The sequence below is a fragment of the Rhinoraja longicauda genome, chromosome 21 (assembly GCF_053455715.1).
Source record: "Rhinoraja longicauda isolate Sanriku21f chromosome 21, sRhiLon1.1, whole genome shotgun sequence".
NCBI classification, from domain to species: Eukaryota; Metazoa; Chordata; class Chondrichthyes; order Rajiformes; family Arhynchobatidae; genus Rhinoraja; species Rhinoraja longicauda.
In genome coordinates this window covers 21,358,840-21,375,463 of record NC_135973.1, presented here as the reverse complement: position 1 = coordinate 21,375,463, position 16,624 = coordinate 21,358,840, and the positions used below count along the sequence as shown (strand labels likewise).

Here is a 16,624-nt window from a genome sequence, read left to right as displayed (position 1 = left end):
TCTTCATCTGCCTTACGTTGGCTCTGATTTTTGTTCCACGGATGCTGCCTGGACTGTTGAATTTTTTTTCAGGCATTTTTTCTTTTTAATTAAGTTACTAATTGCTAATTAGTTTACTAATTGCTTACCTGATCAAACAAGAAGACTGTGACATCGTCGAAAAACGATACTGTCTTCTTCAATCGCTTCGTTCCCGGGTCTGTTTCCAGGGATTCAGAGGGCCTGCGGCTAAAGTCTTTCAACAAACTCTTCAGAGCTTTCCCGTCATCATTCTCAGTCACGACCACTGGCACTGGGTGCACTGCATCATCTTCACTCTCCGAACTGGGACTATTGAGAGAATAGCCTTTGTACTCGTCCTCTGAATCATCACTGTTTTCATCTTCTTCATCAGCCTCCATCCCATCTTGTTCTTCGGAGAGGTTAAAGAGTTCAGATGCATCTAATCTTCCAAGGTACCGGCCTTCAATGTCTGGCTCCTTCAATCTAACTCCTTCATTACCTCTTGACAACGGTTTCTTAATGTCCTTCTCAACAATTATTTCAAAGTCTTCCTTCATATCTTCAGAAAACTGATTGCTACTATCGGCAGTGCTGCACAAAATCTCCGATACTGATTCATCAATGTCAACTGCCCTCAACACATCCAAACTCTCAGATTGTGCATCCGTGTTTATCTTCATGAAGTTGCCTGGGCTTCCACTTTGAAAGTTATTTGGAAATTCACCTTGGCCTGAGCTGTACAATGGCGACAACTTACTCTTGTCGCCCGAGATTTCCCCTGATAAGATATTTGGTTGTGCGTCAAGGAAATCAGAAGTTGTCGTGACATTGTCACCGTGACGAATAACAATTTCAAAATCAACCCCGTTCTTAAGATCATTTTCTTCATTTGCACTCTGGGCAATATCGCAATCTGCTCTTTTCTCCGGTTCAGAATCATTATCCGAGAAATAAGCAGAGTCTCGGTGGGAATTTTGGTTTCCATTACTCAACATATTTGAGGCTTCCTTGGAAGCATCTACATCAACGATTTCTACATCTGGAAGAGTTTCCTCCTTGGAAATAATAATTAGTGGATTTGAAGGGAAAGTATTAGGTAACTCGTCACTGGAAGCATTTAGGTCAGTAGAGGTGGGAGGTGCATTTGCGCTGTACAACTGTGAAGACCATTCAGGCGACTCTATATTTTCAGTTTCATAACCACTGTCAGGCTGTTTCTGAGGTGGCTTTAACTTCTGAGAAACTGTGTTTTGCGTTTCTAAAGTCTCTATCACCCCATGCATCTCTAGCGAGTCCAATGAATCTGGTGTGCCTGTAGATTGTTCTGAACCGGGATGCAAGACCGATACATCTTCTTCTTCTTCTACAGGACTAACTTGACTTGATAAGTCCGAGCAAGGCACAGAGATCATTGATTTTGTATTTATAAAGCTATAGGAGAAGAGTTCACCCTCATCAGTCATCTCCAAAGAGTCTACTGAAGTGTCCCCAGAATGATTGGGGGCTAACAATTCAACACTTTTGGACCCACAAGGAGTTTCAGACAAGGGAACAGTGTCCCGTGTTTTAGAAATCTCTGAACAAATATATTTGTTTGAAGCCAATGATTCAACAGTTTCAGAATCGCTTGAGGTTTCAGAAGGGGAAGTGGTTGCTAATGTTTTTAAGGTGAGCTCGGACAAGGGTCCAGCTAATATACTGGTGTCCTGCACACAGTGGCGCAAGACATCTCTATCTGTGTTGACTGCGTTGTGCGTTGGGGCTATAGATTCAACATCTGAAGCTTCAATTTGCTTTGCCAATTCTGTTACTCTGACTTCAGTTGCATTTCCTTCCACTGTTTCACTTTCAGCGAGGTGGTGCATTTTGGCATTATTGCACATGCTCGCAGCGGCACTTTCACTGCACTGAACAGTCCCTTGGCAGCGTGCATGAGGCAAAGTGGAAGCGCATTTGAAAATGCATCCTTCAGTAGTGTCACATCCTAACCCTGAGCTATCATACATTAAAACACCTTCATCTAACTCCTGTTTAACTTGCCGTTCTTCACAAGTGACTTTATCATCATCCAAAAAAATGCACGGCGCCCATTTGCTGTCTGCTGGAATCTGATCTGATCCACTCTGTGGATACACTTGGTCAGTAAGATTGCAGGCAATTCCATGCAGTTGAGCACTGGTTAATTGCTTACTCTGATCAGTTAACCCTGGGTCTTTTCTACTGTTAGCACTGATGGGTGAAGTAATGCAAGCAACGTTCACATCCAATAAAGCAAAATTATTCAGTGAACCTCCTTCATCATTTCCTGCATCATTGCCAGCATCACCTTTGGGTGAAGAGTCCTGTAAAAGTTTATTTTCTTTAAGAAAAAAGTTAGAAGGTAATTTCTCGGATTGGAACAATACCGAGCTGCCGTCATTATTGATGCTTTTGTTGTAAATTAAGTCTGTTTTTTCGTCCAAAATGGGGCTGAAAACGTTCAAATCAAGCGGCAGAGATTGATGGATTAGCGACTCCATGGGAGTTTCTTTGTTTAAAATTAGACCAGATGCATTTATCCTTTTAGTGTCATTACGCTCAGGCAGATCTAGCATGATGATTTCATCAGTGTTCAAAATTCCTTTGTTAAAAGGGATTTCCTCCAGCTTGTGATCATAAAAGATATCATGGTGGCGAGGGCTTTCAGCGTAACTAGAAGTGCAGGAACTAAACAATGCCTCGCTTACTTCGGGCTTGTGCAAGTCTTGATTGGAGTGTGGGAAGAAATCAACATCTGTACTCAAATCATCTCCAGAGTCTCCGAGAATAACAAAGGACTGGGAATCCTTGTTCTGGAAAGCTCCCTCGTTGGGAGAGCTTGAATTTTCATCAACACCCAAGTTAGTTTCACCTTGTTCCTCCAACTGTATATAGTACTCATTTCCAATAGAAGGATAATGGGTATCGAATACAGGCACAATCCCTGATATAAGTGGGCTTCCACTATCTTCTTTTCCAGCAAGTTTATCATCTGAATGTGTGTGGACGACCGGGAAACCACTTTTCTCGAAAGCGACTGTGGGGTAGAAAATGCTCTGATAGTTGACCTTTGCTCCATCGTTTCCCTGAACATGTTCTTCAAAATGGTCAAGTTTAGCAGTCTCCCAGACATACTCAAAATTTAGTCCTTTACTAGTTTCGGTAACGGTGAGGATATCGTCCATTTCCTGGTTCAATCGCTCAGCAACAAAATGCTCCAGGATTGGAAACGATGAGTTATTTGCCGTAGCTTGCCTATTGCTATTGCTGGACTTTAGTGCGTTCCATCTTATTTCAAAGTCATCTTCACATTCCTTCTGGCTCTGCATGCGGAGGTAAGTTAACAGTCTGTGAATCTCCTCCGCTGTTGGCCTCTTCTCTGGGGCTAGCCAACAAAACTGCAGAACTTCATACCTGCAAGATAGAGTTTCATTATTGGAGTAGTGAACATTCACACTGCATAGACACAAAGTGCTGGAGCAACTCAGCGGGACAGGCAGCATCTCTGGAGAGAAGGAATGGGTGACGTTTCGGATCGAGACCCTTCTTCAGATTCCATTCACACGGCATAACCTGCCTTAAAGCTTTAGTTAGGAAATCTACCACTTTTTAATGCCATCTGGCACTCTGGCTGATGTTTTTGTTTTACCCTCATCTTCAACAAAATGCTCTGCTGCAGAAAAGCAATAGAAACACTCCAGTTTATATTTATTGTATTTGCCTCATTCATCTTGTTTGTGAAGGTGCCTCACCCATCATGCCACCATTTCTAAACATAGACTGAGATGGGAATAAAATACGACATAGGAGCAGAGGTAGGCCATTCGGCCCATTGAGTCTGCTCCGCCATTCAATCATGGCTGATCTATTTTTTCTGCTCAAACCCATTCTCCTGCCTTCACCCCATAACTTTTGATGCCCTTACTAATTAAGAAGTTATAATCTCTGCTTTAAAAATACCCAATGACTTGGCCTCCACAGCCGTCTGTGGCAATTAATTCCACAGATCCACCACCTGCTGGCTAAAGAAATTCCTCATCATTTCCATTCTAAATTGAAAAGGAGGGAGAAAAAAAAAAGCACGAAGGCCAGGTTCAAATCTAATATCTACCTTCACCTAATCTAATACACACTCTGGAGAAAGAAGTCTGGTTACCTTTTATCCTCTGCACTTGGCTAGTGAAGATGAATATAGTCACCTTACTATCAGCATAGCTGTAAATTGTCTAATTATCTTGCCAGCTTGTGACAGAGACTCAGTAAAAGGTTTAGAAGAGAAACACTAGACTGACATAGGCTGAGGGACCCAAAACTTTTTATATGAGACAAAATGTTCAGAGCTTGCGGTTTTTTTAATAATCAAAGGATTAGATTTTCGCCTGCAAGTAGGCTACTTGAGTTACGCGGGTTAAGGTGTACCTGAGGATCTTTGAGATAACTTTCTTGAGCTTAGAATTAAATTAGATGTTAAGAGCTAATTTTACCAATAAGGCTTTGATTGACAGAACTGACTGTGGACATGGACTACACAAAGCATTGAATCTGGTTGCAAATATTCAAAACGGCACAGGGCAAATTCATGTGATTAATATCACTATGAATAGGAAGTAGAAAAATGATGGTGGAAAACAGGAATGAGCAATGAAGCACATTTTTTGTCATTGACGATTTCTTTGGAAACAAGAGATGAATTCCCTTCTCCTTTTATGCCTCTGAAGAGATAGCATGGGAAGGTGGAGGAGGATCATTGAACGCCTGGCACACATTACAGCAGCACGCAACAGCCTTGATGAACTGGCTAACCTTTATCTGACATCCATTCCCACAGAACAATACAGCACAGGTTTACCACGGTTTGCCCATGTGGCTCTTTGCCCGAGCTGTCCAACTAGTCCCAGATCCCCATTTTCTACCTGTACACCTGCAATCTAAAGCCTGTAAGGAATCTAAGGCAATGGAATCAATGAGGTGTCATAAAGGGCACTTTTCCTCTCCTCATACCCATTGATCAATCAAATACCACTGATCTCCCTTAAAGGGACATTAAGGAAAAGCATGGTGAAACAAGGAACTACAGGTGCTGATTTACAAAAAAACGAGGTTCCTCAGCATCTCTGGAGGACATAGGTGATATTTCAGTTCGGGACCCTTCTTCAGACTGATCAATCTGGTCTTTTTTAGTAAGGGCATTAAAGTTAAATGACTCCTTTTAGCCTCAGTCAGAGGTTTGTCCAGTTTAGGGATATTCTTGTACAGCCACATTTCAATCTGTATAGGACAGATTTCTAACTACCAGATTATATATTGTAGACAAAAGGAACTGCAGATGCTGGTTTACAAAATATATACTTTCATGCTTATCTTTGTGGGGCTGTTTTTAAACACAGACACTTTTCCCCCAATTATCTTACTGCAGACACAATAATGCAATTGTGCTTGCAATCTGATAATAATGACGCAGATTCATTCCAAAGAACAGATTTACTTAATATTTTTGACTCTGCAGGTTTATAAATAAACGGATGCAGACATTTTAATGTCAGATAAGCATATCATGCATCTTTGTTTCTTAGCAACAGTGCCTTGTCTACATAAGCCTTATGACTAACACAGGTACAACAGTGGGAATTACATTTCAAAATGTATAAAGCTATAAAACCAAGCAATTACCATCTGTCAGAGTGAGTCAACTCCAGCTGAGGTTTGGGGAGTTTAATTTGCTGTTCCTTTATAACAAAGATTAGCACCTCTTTGTCAGAAAGCTGCATGTAGGGCAGGCAGGCGTTCTCAAATAACTCCCATAATACAACACCCAGAGACCTGTTAAAAAAGATAAAGAAGGGATGATTGATCAAGAGTCAAAATTAACTTTTCTTCACCACTCAAAATATTCCTCAGCGTACAAATACATAATTATGTCTGCTGGATACAGGTATGCAACACTTCATGGAATAGGTATTGCAGGTATTATCATAACGTTTAAGAAGGGGAGGGGAGGGAGGGGGAGGAAAGGGAGGGGGAGGGAGGAGGGGAGGGCGGGGAAGGGGGAGGAGGGAGTGGGGGAGGAGGGAGTGGGGGAGGAGGGAGTGAGGGAGGAGAAGGTGCTGCACCAATGCAGGGGAAGCAACTCTAGGGGGGGAGGAGGGGGCGAGAGGGAGAGAGGGGGAGGAGAGGGTGAGGGGGGAGGAGGGAGAGGGGAGGAGGAGGCGGAGAGGGGGGGGAGGAGAGGGAGGGGGGGATGGAGGGAGGGAGTGGAGGAGGGAGGAGGGGGCAAGGGAGGGGGGGAAGAGGGGAGGGAGGGATGAGGGGAGTGGGGAGGGGGAGAGGGGAGGGGGGAGAAGAGGGTGCTGCACCAATGCAGGAGTGGTTTGGGCCCAACAAGTCGGTGTAGTAACCATATAAATGTGTTTCTTTCAGTTACTTATCCAGCTCCTTCTATATTATCTACCATCAATACCACCCCAGGCAATGGATTCTAAACCACTTGCTGCGCAAATTTTCCTCATTTCAATTCGTTCTTTTGCTCATCACCTTCATTTCTTGATCCACTCAGCCAATGGGAATTCTCCCTCATGGCTTTAAATACAGCTGACAGATTGCCTTGCAATCTCCTCTGTTCCAAGAACAATCCTAGCTTCCTCAGTTTAACAACATAACCAATGCGCCTCAGGCCATAATCATTTAGTACATCGCTTCTGTAACCTGTAGAGGTGCCCAATTTTGTCCATGTTTTATCATGCCTTCTAATAATTCTGGAACAACTTTCAGTTCATATTTCATGTTGCCCTTCAGAGGGCAAGGCGCTGGGTAATTAAATCAAGTGGAGACTAGCTAGACACAGGCATGTGGGTTTGTAGATTAATTGCCCCTAGTACATAGGGAGGAGATGCAAAAGTGGGATAATATAGAACTAGTGGGAACACATGATGATTGGTTGGCATGGACACGGTGGACTAAAGCGCCTGTTTCCACGCTGTATTGAACTGCATGAACTATGAATTGTCTTCATTTGCACTATGGACATCAGGCTAGCTTGTACTAGTATTGGGGTTATTAATTTATTGATTTTTTGTTTATTCTGTATTATCTATGTGTATTGTGTTTACAGACTTGTTGTGCTGCTGGAAGTAAGAATTTCATTGTTCTGTTAGTACTGTGGACCTATTCTCTCCCCCAGATTGTGCCATTCGCCTTCACATTGAGGGCAACTTACAGTGGCCAATTTACACTGGCTATTGGCCAACTCTTAAGGTAAGAGTATGTGGTTAGCACCACTGGGAATGCGATGTGAATGTGTGATTGGTTTTAGAGGTGGATAGCACTGGAGAAGATGCTTGGACGGCCAAGCTTTCAAGATCCTGTGATTTCCCCCAGAAGGTAGAAGAGAGAAAAGAGAATGGCCAGGATGGCAGGCATCCTAAATGACACATCCAGCTTTCCTGACGCAACGGATATGAAGATGGACTGGATGGAATGAAGTGACGAGCCTGTACAGACAGGGCTGTGTTCACCACTCTCCACAGGTTTAGGTCAAGGGAGGCTCAGTTACAAATAAAATTCGGAGTTACGAGAAGGATTGGGATCAGTGCTTGTATCTTGGGGTTCGAGGAGATTACAAAGAGATGGAGAGCCAAGTCTACGGAGCATTTTTTTAAATGAAGATGAAAATGGTAAAACAAAGTTATTGCTTAACCAGGAATCAGCAATGGTGAGCAAGCACAGGGGGTGATGGGTGAATGAGATTTGTAGTACACTCAGGCATCCACAGGTGATTTTAGATAACCTCCGCGGTCAAAATGAAGAGAGCTGGGCGGAAGGAAGCACGTGTACGAAATCACGAGAGGAATAGACTTTTCCCCAGAGTAGGGGAATGGAGAACCAGAGGACAGTGGCTTATGGTGAGGGGGGAAAGATTTAATAAGAACCAGAGGGTTTACCTTTTTTGAAAACAAAGTGTGGTGGGTGTACGGAACGAGCATATGGAATATGGAGTGCATGGAATGAGGCAGATACTATCGCAATGTTTAAGAAACATTTGGACAGGTACATGGATAGGATGGGTTTAGAGGGATATGGGCCAAATGCAGGTAGGTGGGACTAGTGTAGATGTTGGACAGTGTGGGCAAGTTGGGCTGAAGAGCCTGTTTTCCACACTATGGCTCTCTGACACTCATACTATGGATGCCACCTTATCTGCTGTGCATATATAGCAAGTTGTTAATATTTCATGTTTAAATTTCCTCAGATTCTTTACTTTTGTTTTTTTCTAAGACGGTTAAATGCTAGGACTATTAGAATGAGTGAAAATGCGATCTTTCAATGAGTGGGCGGCACAATCTATTTCTAGCTGGGTGGAAATCTTACGAGTCAAACATCGGGAAAATTGAAAGATTATTTCATAAGTAAAATGCATCATTGCAAGCTTACCAAATATTGCCCTGTTTTGTCTGTTCCGCGACGACTATGCTTCCATAAACATCACCCACGAGCTCAGGTGAGATCCACCGCAAAGGAATATATTGCCCATCATTGCTTACAATATAATCCTCCTAGTTTTAGGGAGTCAAAAAAACACTTCAGTTTAACAAACACTGATACTTGCAATTTTTGCAAAATAAGCACAAATTTAATGTGCATGACACTTACAGATGGAATTAGTGCAAAACTTCAAACATCACATCAGAAATATTTTTTTATTAATCCTCTTCCAATCTTCCAATATTTCAATTCCAATGAAATGCAAGCCTGCCTTTGCAGTTACTTAAGGTTATAAGGACCGTTTGCTCTATTTGTTCATTCTCCTGGAGAATGCTCATGAACCAGGTGGCATTTTCCTGGGTTCTTTTGCAGGGAAGCACACAAATAACCAGATTTATTAGAAATTAATATTACAACTTGTCATTTCCAGTTACCTTCCCATGGTCACATGACAACTTTCTTATAAAGCAGGCCGCATTCCATAAGAGTGGAATTTGGAAATAGTGAGGTAACAAATACTGGACATTGTAATGAAACTACAGATAAAACAACTACTTTCATTTCTGTCGTGCCTATCACAATCTCAGGATGTCCCCAAAGAACCTGCAGTAAAAAAACGAACATCACATTTCATGCTGTAAGTTGCCTTGTGTAAAAACTTGTGTAACAATGTTGAGAACCAGGACATTTTGTATACAGAAAAGAGGAACCATGGCACAAATCATCTGAATGATAATTTTCATACATTATTATGAATAGCAAACTGACCCCAAATATAGAAGCATACAGTAAGGCAGTTCTTTCTCTAAATAATACGTCATTGTGCACTATAGGAAAACTGAGGCTGTAGGTTCATAGAACCATCGTCATTATATTTTTTGTTTTCACCCACATCCTCTCAATATTATGGACAAAGCACACATAATCTAGAAGTGTAACTGAATGTTGTAATTCCCTTTGCACCAAAGAATGACAAATTGTAAAAAAATTAATATATTGCATCTTGATAGGTTTTTTAGTTTCGTTATGCCTAATGTTCCCATATTCCCAACCATCCCATTCTCACAATACATTGTTTGCTGATCACATTAAGATGCAGCCAAGAATAGGTACAAGTTATATCAAGTGATTAAAAGGTGAAGTCTGACACCCCAGAGATAAATTGTATTACAGTATTAAATTGAGTAACAGTAAGGGCCTTGAAACAGTTCAACGTTGAAAATAATTTTGGGATTTTTATGATACTAGGATAATAGGACTGAATATAATCATTTTTTACTGAATTTTTATTTAGAAATGCAGAATATAAAAAGCTTTATCATTTAGAGACACAGCATGAAACAAGCCCTTTGGCCCACTGAGTCCACGCTGACCACCGGTCACACTAGTTTTAGGTTATCCTACTTTCTCATACACTCCCTAAACATTAAGGGTGATGTTGGAGGCCAATTAACCTACAAACCTGCGCGTCTTTGGCAGGAAACTGGAACACTCGGAGGAAATATACGTAGTCACAGGGCGAACGTACAGACTCCACACAGGCAGCAACCGAGGACAGGATCGAACCTGCGTCTCTGGCGCTGTGAGGCAGCAGCTCCACCAGCTGCACCACTGTACCGCCCTTAGCAATGCTGTTGTCACTAAATTGCAATTTTCCCATGACAATCTCCAAAATACCTCAGCTAATAAGTCATCAGAATGTATTTAAGATGTACTTTAATTAACTGACTCAACATTTCTTGTGCTCTGGAGACACAAGAGACAGCTGAAGTTGGAATCATGATGGGAAAAAAACAAACTGCTGGAGGAACTCAGAGGGTCAGGCAGTTTCTGTGGAGGGAAATTAAATCTGAAGGGTCTCAATCCAAAACATCATCTATCCATTTCCCTCATAGGTGCTGACTGATCCAAAGAGTTCCACCAGCAGTTTGTTTTTACCTCTTTGTGCTCCAATCTTTACATACTTAGCCATGCACAATTGAGTTCTGTCACTCCCCATTAGTGATCTATACATAATGACTCATGCTTTAACAATGAAATAATTTTTTGCCTGAAACCACAGTATGTCTAACCATTACCAATAAACACACATTCAGTTGCGTACTTGTACGAGAACACAAACTCTAGAGGAGCAAACTGCTTACCCTGTACCGGCTGAATCCAATGCCATAATCGCCGATTTTTACTGTCAAATCTGTTGTGAGGAAACTGTTCCGTAGTGCTAAATCACTGGCGAAATGGAGATGGCATCAAAGCAGGAGCAAAGCACAAAGTGGATGAAGGGAATGGAAAAGAAAAATAACATCAGTACTCAAGCAAATTCGACTTGTCAGTGTAACAATGAAATCGAATTCAAAGGAAAAAGACATTTAGCTAGTTAAAAATATCAACATTTTTCATTCATTTTCTTTCTATTGTTCATAACACATCACAAAGCACCATCAGTCGGAAAAAGGGTCCCAACCCAAAATGTTGTCTGTCCATTCCCTCCACAGATGCTACCTAACCTGCTGAGTTCTTCCAGCACTTTGTTCTATTTCTTTGGCTCTTATAAGAAATATGCTCTGATTCACTGAGCCACCATGGCAAATATAAGTATCAGTTTTTAAAAACTATTGACATATATATAAGGTAGACTGAAGTACAGATCAGTTTACATTGCCCCCTTGTGGCAGAAACATGTGATTGATCATTCAGGAGAAATTCATTTGCACATGAATAGATGAATGCATTTTAAAATTACATGCACACTCCAACTGACTGGCAGGCATAATTCCATCAACCGGCTTAGAAGAGAGACAGGCTTTCCCGGTTCAACCCCAACAAGTTTTAAAGATCACATAAGGAGACTGTACAGTGATACAGATAGATAGTGAGGGTGGCAAATAGCACATAATGTGGGAAAGTGAATTAATGTTCATTTTGGTAGGAAAAGTGAAAAGACGTAGTATTTAAATGGTAAGAAATTGCAAAGCTCATGAGATACGGAGTGGTTTGGGCATCCTAATTAATACACAATTCGCAAAAGGATAGTATGCAGATACAACAGGTAATTAAGGAAACAACTGATTGTTTATTGCAAAAGGACTTTAATACTAAAGCAGGAATGTTAAACAGGGAACCATAGAGATCACATCTGGAGTAATATGTAGTTTAGTTTATTGTCACATGTACCGAGGTTCAATGAAAACCTTTTTTGTTACGTGATCTCATTATTTAAAAAAAGATGCAACTGCATTACAATCAGTTCAGAGCAGATCCATTAGATTACGCATGGCCATCTTATGCTTTGAAGGAAGGGGAATTTAGAATAGGCTTACATCCACTGGAAGTTGGAAGAGCGAGAGGACACAGGAATTAAACATAAGACCCTGAGATGGCTTGAGAGGACTGAGATGGAGAAACTAAAATGAGGAACCTTTGTGCAAAAACAACCATTTAACCTTTAAAACAGGAGGTGAAATTTCTCTCTCTCTCTCTCTCGTTGAGAGTTGTCAGTTTGGAACTCTTTCTCTCTCTCTCTCTCTCAAAGGGTTGCCGAAGCAGAGACCTTGAATATTTTAAAGGCAGAGGTAGATGGATTCTTAATAAGCAACGGTTATTGAAGTATTTGGGAGTTGGAGGCTATGATGTCTGTCATGATCTTTTTAGTCAAGTCAAGTCAAGTCAATTTTATTTGTATAGCACATTTAAAAACAACCTACGTTGACCAAAGTGCTGTACATCTGATTAGGTACTAAGGAAAAAATGAAACATACAGTAGCACGCAAACATAACAGCACATACAAAACAGTTCACAGCGCCTCCTCAATGAGCCTCAAACACTAGGGAGTAGAAATAGGTTTTGAGCCTGGACTTAAAGGAGTCGATGGAGGGGCAGTTCTGATGGGGAGAGGGATGCTGTTCCACAGTCTAGGAGCTGCAACCGCAAAAGCGCGGTCACCCCTGAGCTTAAGCCTAGACCGCGGGATAGTGAGTAGCCCCAAGTCGGCCGACCTGAGGGACCTGGAGTTAGAGAGGTGGGTTAGAAGATTTTTGATGTGGGGGGGGGAAATGTCCATTTAGGGCTTTATATGTGAATAGGAGGAGCTTGAAGTTGATTCTGTACCGTACAGGGAGCCAGTGGAGAGAGGCCAGAATCGGCGTGATGTGGTCCCTTTTACGGGTACCCGTCAGGAGTCTCGCTGCGGCGTTTTGGACCAGTTGCAGGCGGGACAGGGAAGATTGGCTGATCCCAGTGTATAGGGAGTTGCAGTAGTCTAGGCGGGAGGAAATGAAAGCGTGAATGATTTTTTCAGTGTCGTCGAATTGGAGGAAAGGTTTGATTTTAGCTATGGTACGAAGTTGGAAGAAGCTGGCTTTTACCACAGCGTTGACTTGCTTGTCAAATTTTAATGCAGAGTCAAATATCACGCCGAGGTTTTTGACATGCGGTTTGACTAGGCAGGATAGGCTTCCAAGACTGCCTGTTATCGATTTGATGGAGTCGGGGGGGCCGAATAGGATGACCTCAGACTTGCTCTCGTTTAATTGGAGGAAGTTCTGTGCCATCCAACATTTTATGTCCTCAAGGCAGTGTAAGAGGCTGTTTAAATTTGACTGGTTGTTGGGTTTCAGGGGGAGGTAAAGCTGAGTGTCATCGGCATAGCAGTGGAAAGAAATGCCGTGCCTTTTAGATAAAGCTCAAGGGGGCAGGTGGACTACACTTGCTCATTTATATGTTTGCATAGCTAAATGGGACAGCTCACAGGCCCAGGCCGAATGGGTGAAAGGCTCACATCGAGGCAATGTTCTGTTGAATACTCCACCCCTCTCAAGAAACAATAAAAATAGGTGGACTGATTTCTTGCCTAATTGTTCGTTGTGTAAAAATGATCTTTGCCTATTCACTGTATGTCAAAGTGACATGCATGCAGAGGTATGCTGGCTTTCAGGTAAATGTCATTTAAATATAATCTTTTCTCCCCAGTCTCCCATCTTTGCAATGCAATAAAACAGATTGAACATTCTAATGAGAATTTAGCCACAATTTGTTGTTGTGTGCAATTTTAATCCTCCGAGCCCCGTTATGTTTTAAGATCAAAAGAAATAGGAGCAGAATAAGGCAATTCGGCCCATCGAGTCTGCTCCATCATGGCTGATCTATTTTTCCCTCTCAATCCCATTCTCCTGCCTTCTCCCCATAACTTTTCACAACCGTACTAATCAAAAACCAATCAACCTCCGCTTTAAAATAACCCTACGACTTGGCCTCCACAGCCATCTGTGGCAATGAATTCCTCAGGTTCACCACCCTCTGGCTAATGAAATTCCTCCTCTAATACATAAAAGGTTAACAAAGGTTAAACAAATGCTACCAATTCTTACTTTGCCCAATTCCAACTGCCTGATGTTTAGGTCTATTATTTTTACACATCAGCCAGCATAAATTGATCAAATTGCACGGCTGGATTCTTTCCAGCCATCAAGAGTACCTGATCACATTTGGCACGTCATAAGGTACCATCCCTGCTTTTTAAGGTTCAGAAATTTGGTAAAGTTTAGGTATATTAACCGATCGTGACTTATTGCTCCCTCACCATTATCCACATCCATCATCTTCAAAGCCTCTCAAGGATTAGCAGTACAGAACTAATTTGTATCTAACTGACTGAGAAATATTGTGTTGTTTCCGTGTATATCCATTAGGAATGCAATTCAAGCTCAATTTATTTGACTCAATTTATTTAAGCTCAACTAACATGACAGGCAGTAAAGCCAAGATCAATCCCAGCGGTGCAGCTGAGAACTAGTTGACTACAGATAAAAGGGAAGAGAGTTCAACTTACATTAATCTTCACACACTGTAACTGTTTGCTCGACAGGTTGACACTTAGATCTAAATACAGCTTTTAAACGCACAAATATTGTGCAAACAAATGTCGATTGTGCATATCCGTAGCCTTCTTAAGCTGAATGTATTATATCAAATTACTTCCACCTAGAATTGTATTACTTAGCAATTTACACACAAATTAAAACTGGCCTTTAAATCTTAAATTAGAGATGAAACAGCCTAACCACGTGTGGATAGATTAATAAATAGGAATTATTCTTTTCAAGAGGAATTAAAAAAATTAAATATCAGACTCAGGAACATCTTCTTCCTCTCTGTTATCAGGCTTCTGAAAGGTCCTTCCATAAACTAGGGTGCTGTTCGATTCACCTCTACCTGATTGTGGATATTGAACTTTCTGTTTGGATAGCATACAAAACAAAGCTTTTCACTATACCTCGGTACACATAACAATTATAAACCCAAATCTAATCGAAGGTCAATGAGCGAGTGTAGGAGTGGGTAGAAGGGAACCTTGCAGAAAGTCACCAATCCACACAATTTCAACAGCATCTACTCAGTGCACAGGGAAGCTGCTGCTTTTAATTCACCACCAGCAACAAAATCACTGATGCTGGAGCTTTTCCACACACTCAGACAGCAGCAGGATATTGTTACCAGAAGTGAACATTCACTGAGGCGTTCCAGTAATGTCCAACATCCAGGAGCACCAGTGACTTTCCACTGCGGGTCGCAGGAGCAGATGGCTAAGCAATCAAAACGGTTCGAGTGGTGGACATGGTGTGAGTGGGAAGGGAGGGGATGTCATTGGCTGTCCATTCAGTGGGAAGGGCATTGAAACATTACAGCATGACACAATGCAACTGGGCATACACGCATAGTTGAGCTGTTTATAGAATCAAAAATCCTAAATCATCTATTTGATGGTTGGTGCAAGTGTTATTTTTCCCCATGTAAACTTACTTGCTGAAATGGATCATTCACCAAAGGCAAAGCCACAAAGTCTTTAAGATCCCTTAAAGACTATTTATCAATTGCCTTTAAAAATGTTTAACTAATTTTGCAAAAAATACTTGCAACTGGCTGAAGAAAGCCAAAACACAGCCATCGCTGGTGGCACAGCAGATAGGGTTGCCTACCGGCGCCAGAGAACCAGGTTTGATCCTGACCTCGGCTACTGTCTGTATGGAGTTTGAATGTTCTCCCTGTTGGTTTCCTCCCACATCCCAAAGACGTGCATGTTTGTAGGTTAAATGGCCTCTGCAAATTGCCCCTGATGTATAGGGAGTGGATGCGAATGTGAGATAACATAGAACGAGTGTGAAAGGGTGATCGATAGTCGGCGTGGATTTGGTGGGCCAAAGGACTCGTTTCCATGCTGTATCTCTAAACTAAACTAAACACAGACTGTACAAATACATGAAACAGGATTAGCTGGTAGCAGTTCTGTTTGGCTTTGAGTGATCAATGCAAATCTTAGAACTTTTCTTTGGGACACTAATAAATCAAGTGTAAACTGACCCGTTGCATCAAACTGTGTGCTCATCAAATTTTGGCAGTAGAAGCAAGAGAGGCAGAACATTTCTCGGACTTCAGTAATTTAATAGGCTGTGTCTTATTCCAATCATATTGAATACACGAGGTTAGCTGAAGAGCAGATATTTTAGGTCCAGGTTGTAGTCTTGGCAGAGGAGGATTTACTGACATTTTCTTTTTAAAAGGCTGGTCCATACTTTTAGCCCTTGTTTAGCACCAACGACAGTGCAATGCCGGGGGCAACATAAGAATTAGTGTAAAGTAGGATATTTAAATATCACTGTTCAAGACATACACTTCGATAGTGCACTGTTTAATTGACCAAATAGCTTTACATGAAAGAAACAGGATCCCAAATTAGAAAATAGTTTTAAAGTACTCAAGAGCTCTTATTTCCCACATCGAGCTGCAGAAAATGCAGTGCAACTGTTTGACTGATTGATTGTATGGAGTTTGAACATTCTCCCTATGGCGTGTTGGTATCCTCCCACATCCCAAAGACGTGCAGGGTTTGTAGGTTAATTGGCCTCTGTCAATTGCACCTAGTGTGTAGGGAGTGGATGCAAAAATGGGATAACGTAGAATGAATGTGAAGGGGTGATAGATGGTCGGCATGGTTTTGGTGCAGCATGGTAACAGGTCCTTCAGCCTGCTGAGTCCATGACGATCATCAACCACCATTCGCACTAGTTGTAATCCCACTTTGAGGCCGTTTTGACTGCACACATGCACAGCAACACAGTTTCAAACAAA

General features: G+C 41.7%; 1 protein-coding gene across 1 annotated transcript in view; it reads right to left on the bottom strand.

Moving 5' to 3' along the window:
* The window catches only part of lmtk2 (lemur tyrosine kinase 2), a 99,474-nt gene that overhangs the window by 19,847 nt on the left and 63,003 nt on the right, over positions 1–16,624 (bottom strand). The window contains exons 8-11 of the mRNA XM_078418077.1: positions 10,644–10,728; positions 8,449–8,570; positions 5,692–5,841; positions 129–3,435 (exon numbers count right to left, since the gene is read on the bottom strand). Coding sequence (XP_078274203.1) covers positions 129–3,435; positions 5,692–5,841; positions 8,449–8,570; positions 10,644–10,728 — 3,664 coding nt within the window. The remainder of the gene's footprint in view (positions 1–128; positions 3,436–5,691; positions 5,842–8,448; positions 8,571–10,643; positions 10,729–16,624) is intronic.